The sequence below is a fragment of the Molossus molossus genome, unplaced genomic scaffold, assembly GCF_014108415.1.
Source record: "Molossus molossus isolate mMolMol1 unplaced genomic scaffold, mMolMol1.p scaffold_m16_p_2, whole genome shotgun sequence".
NCBI lineage: Eukaryota > Metazoa > Chordata > Mammalia > Chiroptera > Molossidae > Molossus > Molossus molossus.
The window spans coordinates 122,393,178-122,419,710 of record NW_023425355.1 but is presented as its reverse complement, the minus strand read 5'-3'; the positions used below and the strand labels follow the sequence as shown (position 1 = coordinate 122,419,710).

The 26,533-nt window shown below is 34.2% G+C and overlaps 1 protein-coding gene across 1 annotated transcript in view; it reads right to left on the bottom strand.

Moving 5' to 3' along the window:
* The window catches only part of DMD (dystrophin), a 2,326,146-nt gene that overhangs the window by 1,423,178 nt on the left and 876,435 nt on the right, over window positions 1–26,533 (bottom strand). The window contains exons 22-25 of the mRNA XM_036270045.1: window positions 14,194–14,339; window positions 11,144–11,356; window positions 7,776–7,889; window positions 5,508–5,663 (exon numbers count right to left, since the gene is read on the bottom strand). Of these exons, the coding sequence (XP_036125938.1) occupies window positions 5,508–5,663; window positions 7,776–7,889; window positions 11,144–11,356; window positions 14,194–14,339 (629 nt within the window). The remainder of the gene's footprint in view (window positions 1–5,507; window positions 5,664–7,775; window positions 7,890–11,143; window positions 11,357–14,193; window positions 14,340–26,533) is intronic.

The window sequence follows — 26,533 nt, the reverse complement described above, 5'->3', positions numbered from 1 at the left end:
ATGCGTGCTAATGGCTTGTTACAACATACCCTATTATACCACACTGAGAGAAAGCCTCAATCTAGTATTACAATGGTTATAGATGGTGCTTCTCTTTTACTTTAAAAAAGAAATTCTCATGAAATGATATTATTCTTCTCTCTGGGATTAGACTTATATCTCTTAAGTAACAGAGCTGTAATTGTAAAGTCTTAATATGTAACTTATAGTTTTAGTATAATGAAGTTTTGATGGTACTTTACCAAATACTAAATATGTGCAGAACCATCATCATATTAATTTCCTTATACTTTACAACCATCCTAAGCCTAATTTAGTTAAATCATAACTATTTAAAGTTAGTCTCCTAGGTGAATGTAGTCCCTGATCTATTGAAATGTAAATCTGTTTCACTCTCACACAGCTAGAACATTATGTATAACAATTATACTAATTAAGGTATAAAAATTATTTTGTAGAGTCAATAACCCTATAATAAGCCTAAGTAAACACGCCGTTAAATTTCTACTTAGATGCTCCGCTATAATCTTTTGAGGCAGTTGGCAAAGCGACAATAATACCAGAGTGATTAATGGAACTTAGCCAGACTTGTAATAAAAAAGTATTGCATGCTATAAAACTAAACCAGAAGAAAGGGGTCAGGAATGATTTTCCTTTTTTAAGGAGAGAAAGGCAGGAAATAATTCTGAGAGACATCACGAGTGTATTGGAAAGGACATCAGCTTTGGAATCAGGATACCTGGACTCAATCATCAGCAAGCTAAGTGAACCTGGATACATTACTTCATTTATCTTTACTGCAGCTTAATAACTAACCTAACAATTGGACCAGATGATTTCCAAGGTCCTTTCCAAATTTAACATTCTACTGCTTGACGACTGATCAGAGAGAAAAATGTAGTTTTTGTGGCTTCACATTTTAGAAGGATTTCTGTGAAAAGGTTTGGGTTAAAATGACAATTTCCCCCTCACCTTATTCACAACAGTGATGCCAACATTCTAGCCTTCAGTTGCCCAATTTACCCCCCCCCCCTCCGTTTCAGCAGATAACATTGCCTCAAAGTTGTGGAGAAAACAGAAAGTTCATGTTTCCTATTCTAGAATTTGTAAATCTAACATTCAGCATTGCCTCTTCCCTGATCCACCTTCTCCCCTCCAGCTTTATTGAGATATAACTGACATATAACATTGTGCAAGCTTAAGGTGTACAATGTGATAATTTAATACACACATATATACTGTGAAATGAGTACCACAATAGGATTACTTAATCCCTCCATCACCCTCACATAATTACCATTTTCCTTTTTATGGTCAGAACATTAACAATTGTCAAGTACAGGGTGGGGCAAACATAGGTTTCCAGTGGTTTATATGGAAAATAATACAATAATTAATAAATAACACAAGAGTTAATGCTGTTTCATGTACTCACAACTGGAGACCTACGTTTGCCCCACCCTAATACAGTACTGTCAACTAGAGTCATCATGCTGGAAATTAGATCTCAAGAATAAACCAACATCTCCCCATTTCCCCCAACTCCCAAGCCCCAATAACCACCATTCTACTTTCTCTGAGTTTGGCTTTTTTAGATTCCACATACAAGTGAGATCATACAGTATGTGTTTTTATGTATCTGACTTATTTAACTCAGCATAATGCCTTCAAAGTCCATCCACATTGTTGCAAATTATAGGATTTCCTTCTTTCTCGAGGCTAAATAATTCTGTCTTCTCTCTCTCTCTCGCTCGCTCGTGCTCTCGTTCTCTCGCTCTCTTTCTCCCTCTGTGTGTGTGTGTATTCATTTTTATTCATTCATCTATTGATGGGCACAGGTTGTTTACATATCTTGGCTATTGAGAATAATATTGAAATAAATATGGTTTACAAAGATTATCTTCCATTCTGCAGGATGCCTTTTAATTCTGCCAATTGTTTCTTTTGATGTGCAGAAGCTTTTTAAATTGGATGTAGTTGTATTTATTATTTATGTATTTATTTATTTTTCTTTTGTTGTTTGTGTTTTGGTGTCTTATTCAAAAAACTGCTGCCAAGACCAATGTCAAAGACTATTTTCCTAGGTTTTCTTCTAGGAGTTTTATGGTTTCAGGTCTTATATCTAAGTCTTTAATCCATTCTGAATTCATTTTTGAGTAGTGTAAGACAGGAGTCTAATTTCATTCTTCTGCATGTGATTAACCAGGTTTTCCTATAACAGTTATTGAAGAAATTATCCTTTTTCCATTGAGTATTCTTGGCTCCCTTGTCAAACATTAGTTGACTGTATATGTGAGCATTTATTTCTGTTCTCTCCATTCTGTTCCATTGGTCTATGTGCCTATTTTTAGGCCAGTACTCATACTGTTTTTCTTACTCTAGTTTTGTAATATACCTTGAAATCAGAAGTATAATACCTCTGACTTTGTTCTTCCATCTCAGGATTTCTTTGGCTATTTGGGGGTCTTTTGCTCATTTACGCAAATTTTAGGATTTTTTTCTATTTCTGTGAAATGCAATTGGAATTTCGATAAGGATTGCATTAAATCTATACATGGATTTGGATAGTATGCACATTTTAACAATATTAAATTATTCTCATCCCAGAATACAGGATATTTTCCATTTATTTGTGTCTTCAATTTCTTTCATTGTTCTACTTTTCAGTGTAATGATCTTTCACTTCCTTGGTTAAATTTATTCCTTTTTCATTGTTTTTGACACTATTGTAAATAGGATTGTTTTCTTTATTTCTTTTTCAGATGTTTCGTTGTTAGTGTATAAAAACACAACTGATTTCTGTATGGTCTGTACAGTGATTTGTATTCTGCAACTCTACTGATTTTGTTTATTAGTGTTAACAGTTTTTTGGCAATCTTTAGGATTTTCTATATATAAGATTACATCACTGCAAACAGAGATCATTTTACTTCTTCCTTTCTGATTTGAATGCCTTTTATTTATTTTTCTTTCCTAAATGCTCTGGCTACAATTTCCAGCACTATGTTGAATAGGAGTGGTGAGAGTGGGTACCCTTGTCCTCTTCCTGATCTTAGAGGGAAGGCTTTCTTCTACTTTTCAGCATTGAGTGTGATGTTAGCTGTGAACTTGTCATATATGGCATCTACTATATATGTCCTTCTACACTGAATTTGTTGAGACTTTTTTTTTTTTATCATGAAAGAATGTTCAATTTAGTCAAATGATTTAACTGCATGTATTGATATGAGTGATTTTATCTTTCATTCTATTAATGTAGTGTACCACAATATGTAGTATAATTTCATGTTACTAATTAACATCCTTTCATTTCAACTTAAAGAACTCCTTTCAGCATTTCTTGTAAGGCAGATCTATGGGTGATGAACTCCCTCAGCCTTTGTGTGTCTGGAAAGTTTATCTCTCTATATTCATTTCTGAAAGACAATTTTGCCAGATAGAGTCTTCTTAGTTGGCTTTTTTTTTTTTTTTTCTTTCAGCGCTTTAAATATATCATCCTATTCTCTCCCAACCTGTTAAGTTTCTACTGAAAAATCCACTGGAAGTATTATGAGGGTTCCCTTGCAGGTGATAAGCTTCCTTTCTCTTGATGCTTTTAAGAATCTCTCTTTGACTTTGATTTTTACTGTTTTATTTTAATGTGTCTTGGAGATATTTTTGAGTTGAATTTGTTTGGTGACCTACAAGCTCAATGAATTTGGATGGTCAAATCTCTCTCCTGATTTGAGAAGTTTTCACCCTTATTTTTTAAAATAAGCCTTCTGCCCACCTCTGCCTCTCTTCTCCTTCTGGGACTCCAAGTATTCCCCAATTGCTTCTCCTGATGGAATTTCCTAATACACACAGGTTTGGGGGGGTTTTCTGTCTTTTTTCTTTGTTCAGTTCTCTTAAATATTTTTTTCTTTGTTCTCCTCTGAATGGACAATTTCAAATATCCTGTCTACTTCACAGATTTTTTTTCTTCCATTTGATCCATTCTACAATTAATCTCTGTTACTTTTTTTTCATTTTGTTCATTGTATTCTTCAGATCTAGATTTTTTTTATGAATTCTGTCACTGTGTTACATTTCTCATTTTGTTCATGTATTGTTTTCCTAATTTCATTGAATAGTTTTTGTTTTCTTATAGCTCACTGAGTTTCCTTAAAACAGCTATTTTGAATTCTTTATCAGATCTCCATGTCCTTGAGGTAAGTGACTGAGAATTATGATCCTTTCCTGGTGTCATGATTCCTTGATTTATCATGTTCCTTGAAGTCTTGTATCACTGTCATCCCATTTGAAGTAGCAGTCATTTCCTCCAGTCTTTACTAACTGCCTTGAGGGGATAAATAACATCCCTTCACAAACTAACTTTCTCCAGGAGAAGACTACAAGCTAGCTGACCCAGGGCTATCTCATCTCTGACGTAATAGAACTGTTGAGCATGTGTCTGTGACAGTATTAGCTGGATGGCTTACCTTGACTTTTACTTTTCTAACTTCTTTTTCTTTCAAATTTAGTCCTTGCCTTTTGACATAATTTCTTTTCAATTCTGAAAAGTTACTTATAAATAATGGAAGACTGACTGACTGTAAAACACATAAAATTAAACCTCTAATCAATTTCAAAAAAGGTTGGTATGTAGAAAGGTAATCACTGCCTTAGGTCAAAATTTCATCTTATGAACAGGAACTATTGTATATATACGACTTGTGTATATAATATTTACTTTTCTATAATTTAATCTCAAAATAATAAATATCTATAAAACACTCTGCTGCATAAATATGAGGAACTCAGATGTGAATAGATATTTATTTTGTATTTTTTTCCACTGAGCTTTTCTTAACTTGGTTCCCAATATTAGGTCATTTATTGAAATCAAAGAAGTCAAACTTGTCAATCTTAAAAATCACAAGTAAAAATTATTACTCATTCATTTTATTTCTGTACCAAACTTTATACAAGTGCAAAGTATCTTTTTAATCCAATTACTATTGTAAAGTTGTGTACTGGAGAAAACATTCCATCAAAATAATACCTGCTGTGACAGTGATATTCAGGAAGGTCATTTAGGACCTCAAAAAGATGAATATATACATTTAAAAATATCTACTATGAAAGTATTTGATATGCTAGACAAAGACTAGTTTGAATTACCCATGCTTTATCAACGTGGTCAGAGACCACACTTTTACAAAGGGCAATGATAAAGGAAGACATTAAGAATTCTTAATTAGCCCTGGCCGGTTTGGCTCAGTGGTTAGAGCGTTGTCCTGCAGTCCAGAGAGACCCGGGTTGGTTCCTGCTAAGGGCTTGTACCTCAGTTGCAGTTTGTCCCTGGCCTTGGTTGGGTTGTGTGGGTGGCAACCATTCGATGTGTCTCTCTCACGTCGATGTTTCTCTCTCTCTCTCCCTCCCACTCTATCTGAACAAAAAATGAAAAAATGTCCTCGGATGAGGATAAAAAAAGAAGAATTCTTAATTAAATAAGGGCAATCCACGGTGAAAGAGGCTTTACATACCTGTCGGCAAATGTGATCCCACTGAGCGTTAAGTTCTCTGAGTTCTGTGTCAAGTCTGGCAGCAAACTCTGGCTCCGCTTCATTCTTTATCTTCTGCCCACCTTCATTGACACTGTTTAGACTGGGCTGAATTGTCTGAATATCATTGACTAAAAGCTAAGAAAATAATTCAATTTAGGCTAGCTGAAAAAATTACCATAACATATTAGAAATAAAACATACATAGGAAACATATTATTAGGAATCATTACATTAGAAATGAATTTTGTCCTTTCAAATCTGAAATAAATTTAAATACACACACAAGGTTGATATATATTAGAAGTATTGCAAAAAATGTTCACAGCTTTTTATGGTATGAATGAAGTAGGGAATTATCTGTATTCTAATTAGATCAGATACAAAAGGAAATAAAATTAAAATTTCTTGCTAAAAATGTGTGAAAATCATGGGCTTTATACACTACAGTTTTGAAATGAATTTTGGTTATTAAACACAGGATACTGTAGCAATTCCGTACAGCATAATGAATGTCAAGATTATGTGTCACATGGATTTCTTTTTTATCTTGTATTTACAAAGAAAAATATTTAAAGAGCTAGATTATTTTCTTCCCACGGGATGACAATGATGTAATAAATAGTATTTAAAAAATTCAAGAGGAAGGAAGACTCCCAAGCTCATTTTACGAGGTCAGCATTGTCCTAATTCCAAAACCAGATAAAGACACTACAAAGAAAGAACATTATAAGCCAATATCCATGATGAACGTAGATGCTAAAATCCTCAACAAAATATTAGAAAACTGGATCCAGCAATACATTAGAAAGATCATACACCATGAGCAAGTGGGATTTGTTCTGGGGATGCAAAGTTGGTACAATATCCACAAATCAATAGAAAAGTGAAGGATAAAAATCATATGATTATATCAATAGATGCAGAAGCATTTGATAAAATCTAGCACCCATTTATGATTAAGAAAAAAAAAAACCTCAGCAAAGTGGAAATGGAACAGCCCTCAACGTAATAAAGGCCATATATGAGAAGCCCACAGCCAACATCATACTCAATGCACAAAAAAATGAAAGCATTTCCCTTAAGATAGGAACAAGACAGGGTTATTTGCTTTCATTACTCTTATTCAACATAGTCCTGGAAGTCCTAGCTATAGCCATTAGAAAAGAAGAAAAAAAAAAAGGCATCTAAATTGAAAAGGAAGAAGTAAACCCTAAAGGTTCCATCAATAAACTACTAGAACTGATAAATGAATTCAGACAAGTAGCAGGATAAAAAATAAATATCCAGAAATCATTTGCATTTTTATACACCAGTAATGAACTATCAGAACCAGAAATTAAAAAAGACCATCCCATTAACAATTACATCAAAATATAAAATACCTAGGAATAAATTTAACCAAGGAGGTAAAAGACCTGTACTGGAAAAATTATAAAACACTGCAGAAAGAAACTAAAGAAGATACAAATAAGTATAAGCACATACTGTGCCCATGGAAAGGAAGGATTAACATCATTAAAATGTCCATAATACCCAAAGCAATCTGTAGATTCAATGCAATTCTTACCAAGATATCAATGGCATATTTCACAGAACTAGAACAAATATTCCAAAAATTTATATGGAACCACAGATGACCCCAAATAGCCACAGTGATCTTGAGAAAAAAGAACAAAGTGGGAGGAATCATGCTACCTGATATCAAACTATACTACAAGGCAGTAGTAATCAAAACAGCCTGGAACTGATATAAAAACAGAAATATAGATCATTGGAATAGAAAAATCTACATTGCATAATATTATAGTACAGTTCAATACATATGGAAAATGCAATATAAAATGACTAATAATCTGTAATAAGATATAACAAATGGCTCAAAGGATTATTTACCTTTAAATTAAACTTCATTTTATATTAAGATAAATCTTATAAAATGAGGGTTAAATAAAAAGTCATGTTTTTCTGTTTCTCATGGATTTAACTCAGTTTCTCAACCTTGGCACTACTGTCATTCGTTGCGAGGGGTGGTTCTGTGACTTGCAGGATGTTTAGAAACACCCCTGACCTCCACCAGCTACATGCCAGTAGCATCTACCCCACTCCAAGATGTAACAAAATGTCTCTAGACATTTGTAAATATCCACCAGGAGGGGCAAATCACCCCTGGTTGAGAAACACTAATATAACCAAAAATATTTTCCCTAGAAACATCTCCATATGAAAGGTGTTATATGCAAATCTTACCCTGCACTGTTTCAGCTGTTTTTTAAGAATTTCAGAATCCCCCAGGGCAGGCCATTCTTCTTTCAGGAAAATATCAACTTCAGCCATCCATTTCTTCAGGGTTTTTATGTGATTCTGGAACCAGAGACCCATTTTAAGGTATTATCGGGGTGCTGATTTCTCTCAACACGATTCTTATGACACGTCTGAACACAAACCCAGGGACAATTCTCATGTTTGAAGGATCTCTCTAAGTTGCTCTTCAGGAAAGGAATATTTTTTACTACTACTGCATTTTTATGGTTTACTGTATGAGTACTGGTGGATGAAGTCTGCTATTGTTAAAAATAAAAAATTACTACCAAATGTGGTTTTACGATGTTACACTTGAGAACATTAAATCATATCCCCCTCTAGAGAAATTTTAAGTGTCAAAACAACTCATGATAATACTAACAATGTGCCCTTACAATACATAAAACAAACTATGAACAATAAACTCAATGGAATGTTGTCTTTATAGCCTTCCTAAACCTGAACTTCCACAAATTGTTTTTTGTAGTTGACAGCTGAAATAGCCCCTCCGCTTGGGAACTTTCAAACCAAGATGTTGTCATCTTGAAAGATAACACTTTTGCCTTCAATTTCTTATTTGCCTTATCAAGTTGAAGTAAATATTGGGGAAAAAAATCCTTTTTTTGTCATTTATGAAAAGCCACCACCTGCCATTATTCTTTCACATGTTGCCTTTTTTCCCCTACTGCTTGCTTTGTTTTGGCCACTTTTCAAATGTATGATTTCCAAACTTCTTTGTTTACATACAATTCAACTATGCTGTCCAGATGTGCTATTTTCTCCTTTCATAATTAAATTTGAATGGAAAAAATGTGCGCTTTCCTGAAAGTTACACCCTCAATATGATGAATAATAATTTTAAAAGCATTTGACTTAATTCAAAAACTTTCCATTCCGATGTCACTGTTTTGCTGGTATCTGTCGAGTCTGGTTTTGGGCTTCTTCCCTGTCACCATTGTCCTTGTTCAGATCTTATTATTGGCTCTTTGATTCCAGTATTGGTTCTGTTTTGTATCCCACTCAATCTTATCCACTTGAATTCACTGTACCTATTGGTGTCAGTATTCTTCCCTCCTCCTTCATCTTATCATAATGATGCTTTGAACACAAATATTATCAGCTCTTCCCTCCTCTAAAATGCCAATAACAGTCCCACATTATTACTATTTTTTAATCTTATCAGCATTTATTACAATTAATATTCCAGAGCATGGCATTTGGGATCATTCATTATCTACTCTCAGACCATTTACCCAATCACATATTTTGTCTTTCTCCAAACATATCTTTGTCTCCCCAGTACTGAACCATTTCCAGTTAACTGAACATACTGCTCCATTTTGTCAGGAACTTTCTCTCTCTTGATTAGTTGATTAAATTCTACTTCTTCAAGGTGTGGCCCCCCCCATAACCCATGTTCCAAGAACATTTCATAACCCCCTTTCCCAATTGATGTTGGATTTCTTTTCTTTCAATTGTCACATTTCCCGCACTGTTTAATTTACTTCCTGTGTTGGCTGAATAATGACTTCTCAAGATGTTCAGACCCTAATCCATAGAACCTGTTACCTTACATAGCAAAGAAAAACTTTACAGATGAGATCAAGTTAAAGATTTTGAGATAGGGAGATTATCCTGGGTTATCCAGCCAGGCACAGTGTAGTCATAAAGGTCCTAATTAAGGGGAGGCAGGAGTGTAAGAGTTAGAAAAACTGGAAGGTGCTACACTACTAGCCTTGAAGATAGAGGATGGAGACATGAGCCAAGGAATGCATGCAGTTTCCAGAAGCTAAAAATGACAAGGAAACAGAGTCTCTCCTAAAGTGCCCAGAAAGGACACAACCTTGACTATACTTTGACTGTAGCTCACTGAGACTGCTTTTAAACTTCTGACTTCCAGAACTGAAAAAAAATAAATTGTGTTGTTTTAAGCCATTGAATGTGTGGTAATAGCCCGGCCGGTGTGGCTCAGTGGTTGAGCGTGGACCCATGCACCAAGAGGTCACCGGTTCAATTCCTGGTCAGGGCACATGCCCAGGTTGTGGGCCTGATTCCCAGTGGGGGCATGCAGGAGGCGGCCAATCGATGTTCTCTCTCATCGATGTTTCTATCTCTCTCTCCCTCTCACTTCTTCTCTCTCAAAAATCAATAAAGGAAAAAAATTAATGTATAGTAATATGTTACAGTAGCAGTAGGAAACTAATGTACTTATCTTTTTCCTTCACTATAATGTGGGCTCCTGAACAGCAAGACCATATATCTGTACCCTCTTTTACCACTGGCACTGGCAAAAATGTGTTTTTGTGTATGCGTGCCTATATGCATGCACACACATGTTTATATGTCAAAACATGTACGTGTGTGTGTGTGTGTGTGTATATATATATATATATATATATATATATATATATGGTATGTTGTACTTTACAGAATGTTTTAGGAATAATCTGTGTTTTGGTTTGTGCAAGGAAAGAATAAACTACTAAATTAGCTGGACTGGGATTTAAATCCAGAAGCTTCTTGTTCCAATGCTTTTTCATCATGCCATGATGCTTCACAAGATTCTTCCCAGCATTAACGTCTTTCACAATGATCCACCACATAAGAACATATTGCCTATATAATAGTAAATATTTTAGACTTCAGGCTAGAATGTAATTGTTGGTTTACTATTTTCACTTTGAGTAATTATAATATGGTGGCACTACTGAAATGAATTAAAAGATAGGAGCTGACTTATGGAAGGTGAGATGATGGGGTCAAATTTATACATGTAATTATAAGTAACATGTGCTGATGAAATTATATTACATGGTAGATAACTTTTATCTATTTATAAGCTAAATGACAAGGTGTTGGTGGAAAAAACAATAATATTAAAGGAAATATAAGAATTGGAACTCTTAATTATATTTTCTTAAAAGAAATAAGCAAACTACACTCCTCTGAGCATGTTTTGAATCTTTTTATCTTACCACTGACTTCGAATGACTATAGAGGTTAAACTATTTGCCTTAAAACTTTTTTTTTTCTTTATTGATTTAAGAGAGAGAGGATGGGAGAAATAGGGAAAGATGGAAACATCAATGAGAGAGAACATCGATTGACCACCTCCTGCATGCCCCCCACTGGGGATTGGGCCCACAACCTGGGCATGTGCCCTGACCGGGAATCGACCCAGCGACCTCTTGGTACATGGGTCCATGCTCAACCACTGAGCCACACAGGCTGGGCTGCCTTAAACATTTTTATAATGCATCATTAGGAGAAAAACAAGAAAAAAAATGAATATGAAAAGTAAAACCTTGAATTACCTGTATTTTTCGGAGTTTAGCCATTTGCTCCTCTAGCTTTTGGCATTGTTCGACCAACTGGGAGGAAAGCTTCTTCCAGCGGCCCTCGACGTCTTCAAATTCTGACTGATATTTCCGGCTCATATCAGAGGGTGCTTTCTTTGACATCTCTTTCACAGTGGTGCTGAGATAGCTTAGACCACTTTGTTGCTCTTGCAGGGAACTTTGTAAAGCCTCAAAATTGAAAAAGGAAAGTACATGTATACTAATCGATGAATAATAATGAGTTTCATTGTGTAGTTTCATTAACAACCTTCAGTTAAAGTAAATGTACTTAAAATGAATGCTAGGTGATTCAAACATCTAAAAAAATAGATGATGTAGTATCAGTCATAAAATAACTAGTGGTAATTTAAATTCTACTTTTATATCATAAAGTCAATTTGCATATTATTCAGTAATATTTTATTTGAAAATCTATGCCTATTTTTATGAACATTGTCAAATATACCCAAAACTATCTTACTGAACCAGAGTTTCAGCATACCTAATTTATTCTATCATATCTGTACATTAATAACTGCATTTATTATACACTTAATGGAGTTTAACTTAATTACACTGAGCCTTTAGGAAGGCAACTTCTAACCTCCTTAGGTAAAAATATAACTAATGTATATTGATATATGAGGAATCAAAACTCTGAATGTTACCAGCTGGATGGTCTAATAATGCCAGTTAACTAAAATTCCGTATTTTTCAAAAGACATTGGTTTGTTTTGCAGTATTATAGTGAAATTCTAGGCTAATACAAGGGAGAATTTATCAAGTTGGTTTTATATTTACAATGTATAAACTATGCCTATCTTCAGGTTTCCCCTGCTCAATATTTATTCAAATGTTACTTTCTGTTTATAAAGTAATACAGTTTCAAGATTAAAAATGGAAAAACTACACATTACATGCAACTATTACGATTTTATATAAACTTTGAGTTTTTTCTCAGTATAACTAAATATTGACTATCTGATCTTATCATAAACACATGCTCATTTATTCCCTTTTATAAAGTGACTCATAACATTCCCCCAAGTATGTGAAACATATAACTTTTATGGTTGCATAATATCTTATGCCTGTTTTGTGGTACTTTAATTTTTTAATTTACTTTGATTTTACTTTATTAATCTGCTACCCTTGATTGATTATTTAGACAATATCTAGCATGCATATAACTACATTTTAAGCTGGGCATTTTACTGTGAGCCTTTTCCCATGTCATTAAGTATTTTTCAGAAACATAAATTTTAACGGCTTCTCTAGTTCATTTAAACATTTCCCTTTATTAGCTTTAAAAATTAATTTTGAGTTTTCCACAGATGTAAATCATGTTTATGATCTATCTATCATCAACCTATATCTTTAAGTACATTTTGATTATTTCCAAAAGATATAGACTTCATAGAAATAGTATTTACATGTACAATTAAATGAATTATTTTGTATGTTATTAGGAGGCATTGAAACTTTCTCCTCAGCAAAATTTATTCAATTTACATTCCCACTGGTAAGTGAGACTATATCTCATTGCTGCCGGATCTATACTTATTATCTCTTTTGTATTTCCTTTTTTTAAAATTTAGTGTAGGAAAAATGGTATCTCATTTTGTACATTTGTACTTCAGCCTTTCCAATTCGTGTTACAATTTTTCATAGATTTAATGGTTGTTCATGTTTTTTTGGGCAGTGAGTTCTTATTAATTACTTTCTCCCACGCAGATAAATATTTCCTTTTGTCTCATTTTTCTTTTAACTTGTCTGGTATTTTTAGAATGTAATTGCCTCCATTGATTTTTATGCTTCCCCAGCACATGGTTTTAAATATTTTTATTTAGAATGTCTCCAAAAATTAGTATTAAAATGTTTTTGAACTTTTTAATGTATGTGGTATTTTGTTTTGGTAAGTTTGATGCAAGGCTCTAACTTCATTGTTTCAGTGAATGTATTTTCTCAATAATATTTATAAATGATTTTCCCTTCTTCAGTGTTCTTTTAGTAAAAATGTACATTCCACTCACATATGCAGCATTTCTTGTGAACTTAATCCACTCCCTAATTGCTATACCTTTGCACTCTTATTTTTTTTTCAGTGTTTATAGTTGTATGAAGTCATATATCGTTCAAAGTAAACTTTGGAATTATTCCAAGAATTAAAAATAACAACATGAGGTGGAAAAAAGATTAAACAGTTATAGTGTTTTTGGTATTATAATAGAGGAAATAGTCTAAATAGGACAATATACACTGGGAAATGTTTTTAGAAATGAATTTGAACAAATACTTCTAAAATTACTATGTTAGGAAATAGTGTTTAATTCTCAAAAAAGAACTCCTGATATACAAAGTAAGATTTTAATCTTATTTCTTAATTTAATTCCCAAAATAAAGACATAGTATTTTAGCTACTAAATATAACTAATGAGTACATTTTCACATCTTAAAACATAAAATGCGATTGGATATACAACACAGGCTTTTCATAGATAGTAGGAAAAGTATTCTAAAATCTCCTACAAATTATTTTATATATTTCCTAAATAAGTGTTTAATATTTCCCAATACAAAGTTGTTAAAGCACAGTTATTAGAATCCAAATAACTACAATATTACATAAAACTGGTATTTAAATAAAACTAATTTTATAACTACACTGATTTTACCTCTTTCCATTTGAAAATATAAGAGCAGTATAAAATCAGCAGGCAAAGGTAGAACATAATACCATAACTTTTATAATAATTAAAATGTGGCTAAAAATGCATACTAAACGAGAAGGAATACACCTCATAAGTAGACCATATCACTGTCTTTAAAGATGGTACTTTTATCTTACAGGCACAAATACATGATGTATTGCATTTTTAAGTCCTATCTTCATTTTTGCAACTGGTAAACTATTGTACTTGCCACAATTATTTTAATCCGAACATTATTTTAAGGTTACACCAGTGCGATTGCTTGGTAGATAAGATCCACACTGTATCATCTAAGACAGTCAAATATTCACATACCTGTAACTCCCCAAGTCTCTGCTCCATGATTTCATAGTCAGTGACAGTAACCTGAGGTATAGAGAGTTTGGTTTCAGACTGCTGGATCCATGTCAGGATGGTACCCATGGTCTCCTGATAGCGCATGGGTGGCAAAGTGTCAAAAACTGTATCAAAAGGAAAAAAAAGAGAATCATTCAATCATTTTAAAGTTTATCATTATATTTTCCTAAATTATTATAAAATTCAATCATTCTAATTACAAATATTAACAAAAGATAAAAATCTGAAAATACAGATGAGAATATGATTATGTTGAAGATGTATTCCTTCTACATGCCTGATATTTTCACAGAAACTACGCATCTATTACATTGAAACCTCATATCAGTCTTGCAAGGTTTGCATTGTTAGATTTGTTTTTCAAGGTGAGAAAATGGAGAAACAAAGAAACTGAGTAATTTGCCAAAGTTAACAAGGATGAAACTTAGAGAAAATGAGTTGAGTCCACTTATATCTGACATTGAAGGCTATCCTCCTTCTGTGTTATCATTTGCCTTTGTGGAAAAGTATTGTTATCTATAGCCCTTGATATATATTTTTTAATTTTATTGAATTTATTGACACGGCATTGGTTAATAAAATGACAGGTTTCAAGTGTACAATTCTATAATACATCATCTGTATATTGTTTCACGTGTTTATGATCCAAAATCAAGTCTCTTTCTATTAACATATATTTCCCCTTTACCTTTGTGCCCTTTACCTACCGCCCTTTCCTTCTTGTAATCACCATACCGTTGTCTGTGTCTATGAGGTTTTGTTTTTTAAAACTGATTTTTAGAGAAGAAGGGAGAGGGAAGGAGAGAAACATCCATATGAGAGAGAAACATGGATTAGCTGCCTCCTGCACACCCCCTACTGGGGCTTAAGCCCACAATCCATGCATGTGCCCTGACCCGGAATTGAACAGGTAATCTTTGGCTGCACAGAATGATGCCCAACCAAAATGAGCAACATTAGCCAGGGTTATGAGGATTTTTCTGTTTGTTTGTTTAAATCCCTTTACCTTTTTCACCCAGCTCCACAATCTCCCTCCCCTCTCACAGCTGTCAGTCTGCTTTCTGTATCTATGAGTCTGTTTGTATGTTGTGTGTTTACTTACTTTGTTCCTTAGATTCCACATATAAGTGAAATGATATGGTATTTGTCTCTCTCTGACTCACTTATATAAAATTACATCATGTCACTAAAAAAACACTTTACATGTGTGTAGTATGTGTCAGAAACTCTAATAATTATTACACACATTATCATTCTTAATTTTTACAATAAACCTATGAGATACACATTTTTATTCTCATTTACTGGGGTTGTTAAAAAAAAGGCCAACTACCTACCTCATAGTTAAACATCTAGTAAGTATTAGAACCAGGATTTTAAACCAGGCTCATCTGGTTTCAAAATCAAAACCACTACCAAAAGTTGTACTTTCATATACACATTATATATGTGTGTGTGTGTATACATATATATTATATCCACACACATATATATTCATTTCCAAATATATATATAAAATTAAGGAATATATGGGAAAGTATGTTTGTGTATATATAAATTTTATATATAGTTTTATATAGAGATATATAACATTTAAATCTTATATTTATATATGTGTGTATATATACTATGTATAACTATACATTGTTTATATATATGCATACACATACATACATATATACACACAATATATGAATTGAATAACTACAGTGACCATGTTCAAGGAGATTAACAAGATTGAGAATTTTGGCAGAAAACTGCAAATCATAAAAATGACATAAATTTTAAGGAGAATAAAAAAGAACATCTAGAACTGAAACATGCAGTAAGTAAAAACCGATAACCCAATGAATGGGTTTAAAAGTAGATTCAACTAAAGTAAACATAAAATTAGTAAACCTGACTATAGACCAGAAATATACACATATTGAAATGAAGCATGAAGAGACAAAAGGATAGCAAATAAAGGAGAATAAAAGAAAAAAAAAAACAGAAAAGTAGTCTAACATAAATATAGTCCAGAAAGACAGACAGAAACCATGGGACAAACGCCATATTTAAAGAGATAATGGTTGAGAATTTTCCTAGATAAAACCACAGTGCAAAATACTAGTTTAAATCACTATATCAAATGGCATTATTTAAACCACTTTATTTCTTTTTATATTTTTTATTTTTCAATTATAGTTGACATTTAATATTACTTTATATTAGTTTCAGGTGTTACAACATAGTGGTTAGACATTCATATAATTTACAAAGTGATCCCCTGATAAGTCTAGTACCCACCTGGCACCATATATAGTTATTGCAATATTATTGACTATTTTATATTTTATTTTTAATAGATAGTATCTGAGTTTCACTTCTCTATGCCAATTCCCTTTATACTAAGTGAGACACATAAAGGAAAACACCTTGCATGCTATTTAAAGGAATTTTCACATGGTAAAGATATTTTTAGACAGAGAATTTTACTCAGTGTGCTTATATTCATTTGGGAGTTCCAACCCAAATTTGGCATAATAGGCTTTATTTAATGAGAACTTCTGATTTCATATCGAACGATCTCTATGGTACTTTAAACTCCACGGTTTCTTTCATACCAATAATGTGTTTCTCTCTGTACTGACTAGGTACATTTATTTAAATGCCAGATAATTACTAATAAACAAAAGTAAAGAGGAATCTCATGAATAGTAGTGAAGCAAAAGAGTATGTGGTTATGATGAAGCCAAGAGTTTTGTCTGAGAAGGCATTTGCGTAAGTGATAAAGAAGGAGAAGGGTCTACGTGTAGAGACAAGGGTGGATGTTGGATGGATTATAAACTGTGTAAAGTTTGTTTTAATTAAACTTGAACAGGTGCATAATGGTAAACAGTGCTTGTTTCCCTTGTGGCAGTGGCTGGGGAAAACATGTATTAGAAGCTCGCCAGAGGTGATATGAATCGATCCAATTTTATCCAGATGACGTATATATGTCCAGAGGGAGAGAAAAGTATAAAAAGAGTTGATGAAGTTATTGAAGTTGCATACTAGAAAAAGATCAACAAGTTTTAATGAACATCAAACAGGACTGCTTCTCCAATTTGTTTTTGCAGAAAGAGGCTGTGTAGCAGGACAGCTGGCAAGTCCGCTTTGGAATTGGCTCTCCACTTACTAGCTTTGGCAAATTACTTACATTTTAGCATCTTACATCTCATTTATAAAAATGGGGATGCTGCCCGCTGGTGTGGCTCAGTGGTTAAGTATCGACCCATGTACCAAGAGGTCACTGGTTTGATTTCCAGTCAGGGCGCACGCCCAAGTTGCGGATTCATTCCCCAGCGTGGGTGTGCAGGAGACAGCCCAATCGATGTTTCTCTCTCATCAGTGTCTCTCTCTCTCTCTCCCTTTCCATCCCCCTCTCTGAAATCAATAAAAACATATTTTGAAAAATAAAAATGAGGATGTTGATACTTTTGAGAGAATTGAGGTCCTTTATTATTGCTTCATTCAACCAATATTTATTCAGTGCTCTGAGAATAAGGCATGCAAGAAGTAAAAATGTCAAAAGCATCTATGAGTCTGTTTCTGTTGTTTGTCAGTTTATTTTGTTTATTAGATTCCACACATAAGTGAAATCATATGCTATTTGTCTTTCTCTGGCTTATTTCACTTAGCATAATACTCTCCAGGTCCATCCATTCTGTCGCAAAAAGTAAGATTTCCTTGTTTGTTTTTTTATGGCCCAGTAGTATTAGAGAACAGACAGACACAGCTGTCAGAGGGGAGGGTGTTGGGGGTCTGTATGAATAAGGTGAAGTAATTAAGCAAAAACAAAAAACAAAAAAAGCACCTCATAGACAAAAGTATGGTGATTACCAGAGGGAAAGGAGGGTGGGGGAGGTAGAAGAGGGTAAAGGGGGGCAAATAACGATGGAAGGAGACTTGACTTGGGGTGGTGAACACAATCCAATATATAGATGATGTATTATAGAATTGTACATTTGGAACCTATATAAGTTTTTTAACCAGTTTTACCCCCAATAAATTCAATAAAAATATGAACATTAAAAATTTTTCACAAGCAAAGCCTAGACCTTTATGATGCTTAAAATCTAACTGGTGAGTCAGAAAATGAACAAATAAAGACACTGTAATGACTGATGGAACTTAATGGCAGTGAAAAAAAAGTAAGGTATAAGGGGGGGGGGATATGCTTCCAGAAAATGTACTAAAATGAATTTAAGATGATTATATATAAAAATGTTGGAATAAATGAGGACCTCCACAAGGGATGGTAGGCTTTCAAGAGATTAGCAATACCAGGAAGCCACAACCATTCCAAAGGTTAGAAGGACCAAAGGAAGAGGTGTGAGCCGGTATTACTAGACACCAATAATGTGAACCATCCAGCAGGAACTGAACTTGCAGGGAGCTTCCTTTTAGTAATGGAGCATCCCTGAGGAATGCTGTTTCTAGAGAGACCTAGAATTTGGGAAGATGGATTCTCAGCCACTGATGGCAATGCATCCTGAAACAATGAGAAGGGAAGAGAATATCCTAGCTTCTCTTCTCTTCTTACCCTCAATAGCCTCCAAGTCCCTACCACTGGCTGAACCAAGGAGGCAGGCAATTTAAAAAAGGATCCTGAGAAGAATCATTATTCATGGGAAGACCAGGAATGGCACTGAGAACAGACAGACAGATGATATGCATGGGGATGATGATGAAGGTGGGCACAGGGGGGAGGGAAAGGAATTTGAGGTGGACACCAAGTTTATCCACAGTTTTTGCAATATTCTGTTTCTTAAGTTTAGTAGTTCATTATTCAGATTTTTGCATTATTTAAAAAATATAACACAAATATTAAATTAAGTAAGTAATCAAATTAAATAGAATAAAAAGAGAAAAAGTGACTAGATAGTGAAGAAAACGGCCTCTCTGTGGAAATGTAACTTGATCAGAGACTTAAAAGAAGTGAAGGGGGAGCTTGTGAATGCTGAGAGAAAAGGTTTTCCAAGTGAGGAATAACAAGGGTAACAGTCCAGAGGCAGGAGTATTCCTAATCATGTGGGAGCACAGCAAGGAGACAAGTGTGGCAAGGTGGACTGTGGGTGGACAGGAGGGCAGGGGGCTCAGTGGGAACTATGACCCTCAGGGCCTTTGTAAACCATAATAAGATGTTAAATTTTATTCCAAATTATTCTATATTTGCTCATTTCTGTGTCCACTGCTGGGTACATAGCACATCTATATTCTTATTAGCTGGAAGACACACATGACACAACAGGAAAGTGAAAGAGACACATTCAGTGCTAAGTACAATTTGTTAAGAGTTTTAATTCAACACAAAGGGAAATGTCCTTGCTAGGGAGAGAACAAAGCTGAAAAGAGACACTTGAGATTTTTCATTCGAGGGGAACTGGGGGTTTCTCTGAGCTAAATTGACATTCTAGAGAACCAGATCCATAGCCAAAGCCAAGACATTGCTCTACATTGATTTACAAATATGCACACATGCACACATGTGCAAAAACATGCATCTACCTGTGAATACACACAATGCACACACGTTAATATTCTGACACACAAACAGTGAATTGAAAAGTTAGTTTATACTTCATCCTGGCAAGAGAATCATAATCAGACCAAAAATTAAATGATAATAATAACCAAAAGAAATGGTATCAAAAAAGATGAAAGTGTTTTACTTATTTAATTTCGGGATTCTTTAAACAGTGTTTGAATATTGGATAATACTTTATGGTCATTTAAAATCTATATGCATTTTTGTTTTATTGTCAAAATGAATAGTTTTTCATAGTGTATCATATTGCACAGAATATCTAACCATGTATTTGGAAAAGTGTTTAGATTATCTTGAGGATAATCTTGGCATTAGTAGCATCCTGGGTAAAGATTAAGTTGTACCTACATTGAATGAGAGAAAATAAAGATTTTCAGATTTTTCAGCTTATCACTAAAGTGCTAAGGTAGCATGAACATGGTAGGAGTGTAAAAGTTACTTAACCCATAAGCATATGTTATAGTAGTATAGATTGCTCAAAACTCAGCATCCATCTATGTATAGACAAGAGATGGAGGGAAGAAGGAAGATAGCTGGGTAGGTAAGTAGGTAGGCAGGCAGGTAGGTAGATACATAAACTAGCTAGAAAGAAAAATGCTATACATTTAAAAAAATCCGTTGCTTTTCAGCGCAGGCCAGCAAAAAAGAAAAGGCTCTCAAATCCAGAAAGAAAATGAACAATAAAACCTTCTACATTATTAAGTAACATATTAGACCAATTTTTCTCCCATTAACCAATGTAATTCTATCTAGATCTTATGAAATAAGTTTCCTTTGTTTGGTTTCAGAACCCTGGCCTTGGCCTTCTCCATCCAAGCACTCATCTCAGATGATCATTATAAAAATACCAGTTTGATTACATTATTAATGGCTGTGCCTTTCCCTAGATTACAAGCATGATGAGAGCAAGGAGCATGTGGTTTCGGCTCAGTGATGTATCCCCGATAACAAGCACAGTGCCATGCAAGGAATCAATACTTGTTGAATGAATAGGCTGAAAGTGTAGCCTTGAGCACTAAGACAGAATGTGCTTGCCATGCAGACAGGAGGAAAGCAGTGTTTGGGGAAGGCTAGACCTGAACAAGAGGAGAAAGAATGTACCTAAAGAATTTAAAACTCTTTTCATCCCATTATGAAATATTTCTAATCCCCATGTAACTTTCTAAACTCTGAATAGCTTACAGTGAGTGACTTTTTAAAATCCCTCTTCTCATTTCTCACTTCATGGTTTAAGGACTGCCAAGGTAGATTTTCTTTCATGACAATGATTTTCTTCTAGCACAATTAATTTCTAAATATAAAGTGTGTCAGTCTAGCTCAAAATGAACAAACAGTAAGAAAAAAATTGCATTGTACCTCCTATTGTAAATAGAATGATGTGTGTGTGTCTTTTGGTTTTCTCCTGGGATTTTTTTAAAAAAAGAAAAGAATCATGTTCTAAATCCTAGCATTTTTGGATAGAACAATTGATAAAGTAATTTTTATTACATCCTACTCAAGAACTTTAGACATTAGTTCATGTTTCTACAGTTATATGAGTACCACTGCATGATTAAAGTGCATAAATACCTCTCTCTCTCTCCCTCTCTCTGTCTCTCCCCTTCTCTCTCTCTCAAGCTCTTTCAATTTCTCTGTGTACATATGTATGTGTGTGTACACACACACATACATATGAGAAATATATTTATATATTTAACATATTGTATATACTGTATTAAAATTTTCAACTATTTATCATTAATTAAATTTCAGCCTTTATGGTACTTCTTAGAGATGTGATAAGAAAGAAAACAGAGTCCTTGAATTCATTGATTTCACACCTTGCTCATAGAGCCAGACAATATTCTAATATAGTTTTGATCAAATTAGAATTAATTTTATAAACAGGAAATATAGAATGCTATGACAGTACATAATACGGACATCATATATAGACTGGGAACTCATGAGGTTTAACTTTTAGGCAAAGACACAAAGCTATGAGAATTAGCTATTCCAGGACTTCTGGGAGAACATAAACAGGCTCTGAGGTGTGGAATGTCTTGTCACCTTTGGGAAATGAAAGGTCAATATGAAACAGAGAAAAAATAAGCCTGAATGAGGCTATGACTGGACATAGGCAACACCCATAATAGGTGGGGCATTTTAGGTACCTTTAAACTAAGAGCAAAAAGAAATCATTTGGACATCTTACACACACAAAAACTGACATGGTTAGATTTGCCTTAAGAAAAATTATTCCAGCTTAAATGTAGAAAATTGATTACTCTGTCAAGAATGGATGTGGGGAGACAAATTAGTGATCCAGGCAAGAAACCACAGTATCTTGAACTAATATGATGGCAATAAATATGCAAAGAAGTTTGGATGTGACAGCTATTTAGGAGATAAAAAGGCATAGGCTTGGTGACTGAATGGGAGACGGTGTGGGTGAGGGACAGAGAATCATGAATGATTCTGAGGTTCCTGATTGTGCAGCACCATAGGTGTTAGCTCTTTCCCCTGATATTGGAGGGGCCAAAGGAGAAGTGTTTGTTAGTTGTAGAGCTGACCACCACAAGTTTACCTTTTTGGGACTTGATGGATTTACGATAACATGAGACATCAAAATAGAAAAGTTAAGGAAGTAGACATAAAAATCCAGAGGGTAGCCTGGCTGGTGTGGCTCAGCAGTTGAGCATCGACCTGTGCACCAAGAGGTCACCGGTTCGATTCCCGGTCAGGGCACATGCCCAGATTATGGGCCAAATCCCCAGTGGGGGGCATGCAGGAGGCAGTTGATTGATGTTCTCTCTCATGGATGTTTCTATATCTCTCTCCCTCTCCCTTCCTCTCTCTCTAAAATCAATGAAAAAAAATACATTAAAAAAGTATCCAGAGGGTAGGTCTGGGCTGCAGATAAAATGTATGACTCTTGTTTATAATATACAATTCAAACCAAGGAGACCTTGATGCATTTATTTTCCCTCTAAATATAAAAAAGCACTCATTAGCCAACATGATTTATCTTGTAGTAGCAGAACAGTGATTATAAACCACATCATTTGTCTCATTTAAATCAGAAATACTTCAGAATACTAGTGAAGGTCTTCTAATTCTGTTTCAGATTAAAAAGAAAGACAAGTCTGATGCAGAAGCCAAATGTACTCATGAGCAAACTCAATGTAAGCCACTCTACCTACCAGTCAATGGGAGGTTTTTGGATGCTGCCCTTTGATCCCAATGTAGAAGCAGAACTAGTCCTGCTACAACTAAAACAAATTCACTTTCTTCCTTTTATGTAGAAATCAAGATTAACAATGCAACTCATAATTCTCTCTTTACTGACAGCAGTAAGGCAATAAACATATCCAAATGAATAACCTATCAGCTTAAAAGATCACAAGAGTTCTATAGATATCATTTGGCCTAGCCTCAGTCCATGAAAAAAAAAAAAAAAAAAAAGGCCTGAAGTCCAATCTGGTGTGGCTCAGTGGATTGAGCATCATCCCATGGACTGAGAGGTCCTGGCTGGATTCCCAGTCAGGGCACATGCCTGGGTTGCAGGCTCGATCCCCATTAGGGAGCATGCAGGAGGCAGCTGATTTATGTTTCTTTCTCACATCGATGTTTCTATTTCTCTCTAAAAAAAAAAAAATCAATAAAAGCATTTTTTTTTTTATCCTCACCCGAGGACACTTTTTCATTCTTTGTTCAGATAGAGCAGGAGGGAGAGAGAGAGAGAGAAACATCGATGTGAAAGGGACACATCGAGTGGCTGCCACCCGCACGACCAACCAGGGCCGGGGACAAACTGCAACCGAGGTACATGCCCTTAGCGGGAACCGAACCCGGGTCTCTCCGGACCGCAGGCCGACGCTCTAACCGCTGAGCCAAACCGGCCAGGGCTAAAAGCATATTTTTTAAAATGGCCTGAAAATTTAACATTTAGCCATATATTGCTTATAAAAATATAAATATTCATCTCAAAATATTCTTATGAAAGTTTTTACTATTCTCTTGCTAAAGCATGACCTACAAATATAGATTCCTTCCTTATGTTTTATGATTAGGGAACTACATCCTATAAAATTAAAATTAATATAACTAGTTTTGAAAGCATTGTGAATTATTGGGAAAGTAGATTTTAAGGGCTACTTATGCTTATCTTAAAGTCCTTCAGTACACTATATGAAGGATGGCAATGACAATGTATAATCAAGTTGACATCTGAAATTGTAGCAGATAAGTGCAAAAAAAGTTGTCTGTTTCTTTTGTTAAAAATCTCCTCTGTTTTATCCAATTGACTTAAAAGGGAAAGAGGCTTCAGAGAAGAGAGAGAGAGAAAAGAGAAACAAAAGAGAGAGCAGGAGAGACAAGGCAAGATTATTTCATAATTTTTTAAAACCATGGGTGAAATTAAGTGCTTTATTTTCTGATATACATGAGTCTGTCAAGAGGTTTAAAAAACTTTAAATGAAAAGTAGTTATATTATAGTACATATTATCATATACGTATATGTACTTGTGACATGGGAATAATAAAACATATTTTCAAAGAGTTGTTCTCTAAGATCTAAGAAAGATCATTATTAAAAAACTCTTTGTAGACTGAAAATAACAATGAATATAGGAAGCATTTTATCTTTTAATATTATTTTCTCATATCATTTTGCCAGGTACCAGCCATCAATTCCTAACACAAATTTTCACCACTCAAAGTACACTTAAAAAGTCAAGGTTTTGTTTCATTGTGAGAGCAGTAGTAAAGAGAAAATTAAATGATATATAACACACAATATAAATTATATTCACATATATAAATTATATAATTTGTAATTCATATATAATCCATATTTAATTAATGATTCCTTAATTATTCAAGACAAGTTTTCTAAGAGTGAGTAAAGTTGTTAGCAATATTTTGGTATATAAAGTAGAAGGGAGGACTCTTTTTTTTTTTTTTTTTTTTTATCCTCACCGGAAGACATTTTTTCATTTTTTGTTCAGATAGAGTGGGAAGGAGAGAGAGGAAGAGACAAGAGACACAGAGAGAGAAACATCGATGTGAAAGGGGCACATGGAGTGGCTGCCTCCCACATGACCAAATCAGGGCCAGGGACAAACTGCAACTGAGGTACGTGCTCTTAGTGGGAACCGAACCCGGGTCTCTCTGGACCGCAAGCCAAACCGGCCAGGGCGATATTTTTATTTAGAGATAAATGGAGTGAAAAAATGTAGCAGTTTTATAAATAATCATCATATGTATGGAAGATAAAAAGAGAAAACATAATATGGATGGATAGATTGATGGCTGCATGGATAAAGAGTATATATTACTATATATTTATATTGCAGTATAATAGTTGAATCTCAGTTAGCAAACATCAATATTCTGAACATCTTTAAAATAAACAGAACCAGAATCATGGAAGAAGGGAACAGACTGTCAAGCCTCAGAGGGATAGGGGTGGGAGGGGAGGGAAGAGATAAACCAGAGAACTTATATGCATATGTGCACAAGGAATCCACATGGACACTAGGCTGGGGAAGGCAGGAGGAGGATGGGAGCGGGAAGGAGCAGGTCAATGGCAAAAAAAGGGAGACATCTGTAATACTTTCAACAATAAAAGAATAGAAATAAATAAAATAAACAGAAAAACATAATTAATATAATAGATATATGTAAATTAATTTCCCAGTGAATAAGCTCATTTTTCCCACCAGTTACAGTATAACCATTAAAATGTACTTGAATTTAAGAGAGGTTTATGGATTTTATGACAAGAACAATTAGTTATTGCTAAATAGGTCAATGTTTGAATGTTTGAAAATTTAGGACATTCACAATCTTTTCCCCCATTGATTTCATAGAGGTCCAGCCACAAGTATATTGAAATCCACTAGAGGGAGCTGACATTACTATGAAGTTGTATCTCTGGTTTTCCCATCAGGAAAATAAACCCCTCAGCAAAAGGGGCTTTGAAATAAAAGAAAAAAACATGCATTTATCTTTTGCTTTAATTCAGTTCTTTCCACGACCTCACCAAAAATAAAGATAAAAATCTAGGAAAATGGGGAAAGCTTCATGAATATCACTATACTGATTTTAGGAAAGCTATTATGTGGTAAATTCTTTGGATATTTACAAAGAAAGGCAATTTAAGGATGTGGTTTCCAACGAATTAAAGTTTTAGCAGAAAACAAACATGTTCTTGTGCTTCTCATAACAAATTTGGGGAAGACATTTTTAAAAAATATTTTCATGGTAATTCCTTAAAATTCAGTTTTACTCTATAACCCTTTATCTGTGCATGCATGTATATGGAAATCCAAAACTCATTTGCAAATGCTTAAAAGTGTTTATAAACCTATCTGTCAAAGGAATTTTTGCCTTAGAAAGTAACCTGATGAGTAGGGATATTTTGGATCAGATACTATATATTAATATCACAAGAGAAAATTAATGAGAGACAGAGACATCTTGCAACCTTTGCTAGTCATATGGTAGGCATTTGAACAATTGTTCCATTCTTATATTTTATCATTAAATGAGAAAAAGAGCATATTGTATAGTTAAAGTAAACCAATAGTAAAATGCAGCCCAAAGAAGAATTTGTCCTTTGCTGGGTTTCAGTTGCCACATGTATACTAAAGCTATAATAATCTGTATATAAATTGACAGAAGTATTAACAAGACACCCAGCTAAATAGCCTATACATAAAGCAGACTTGATTTAATGACAA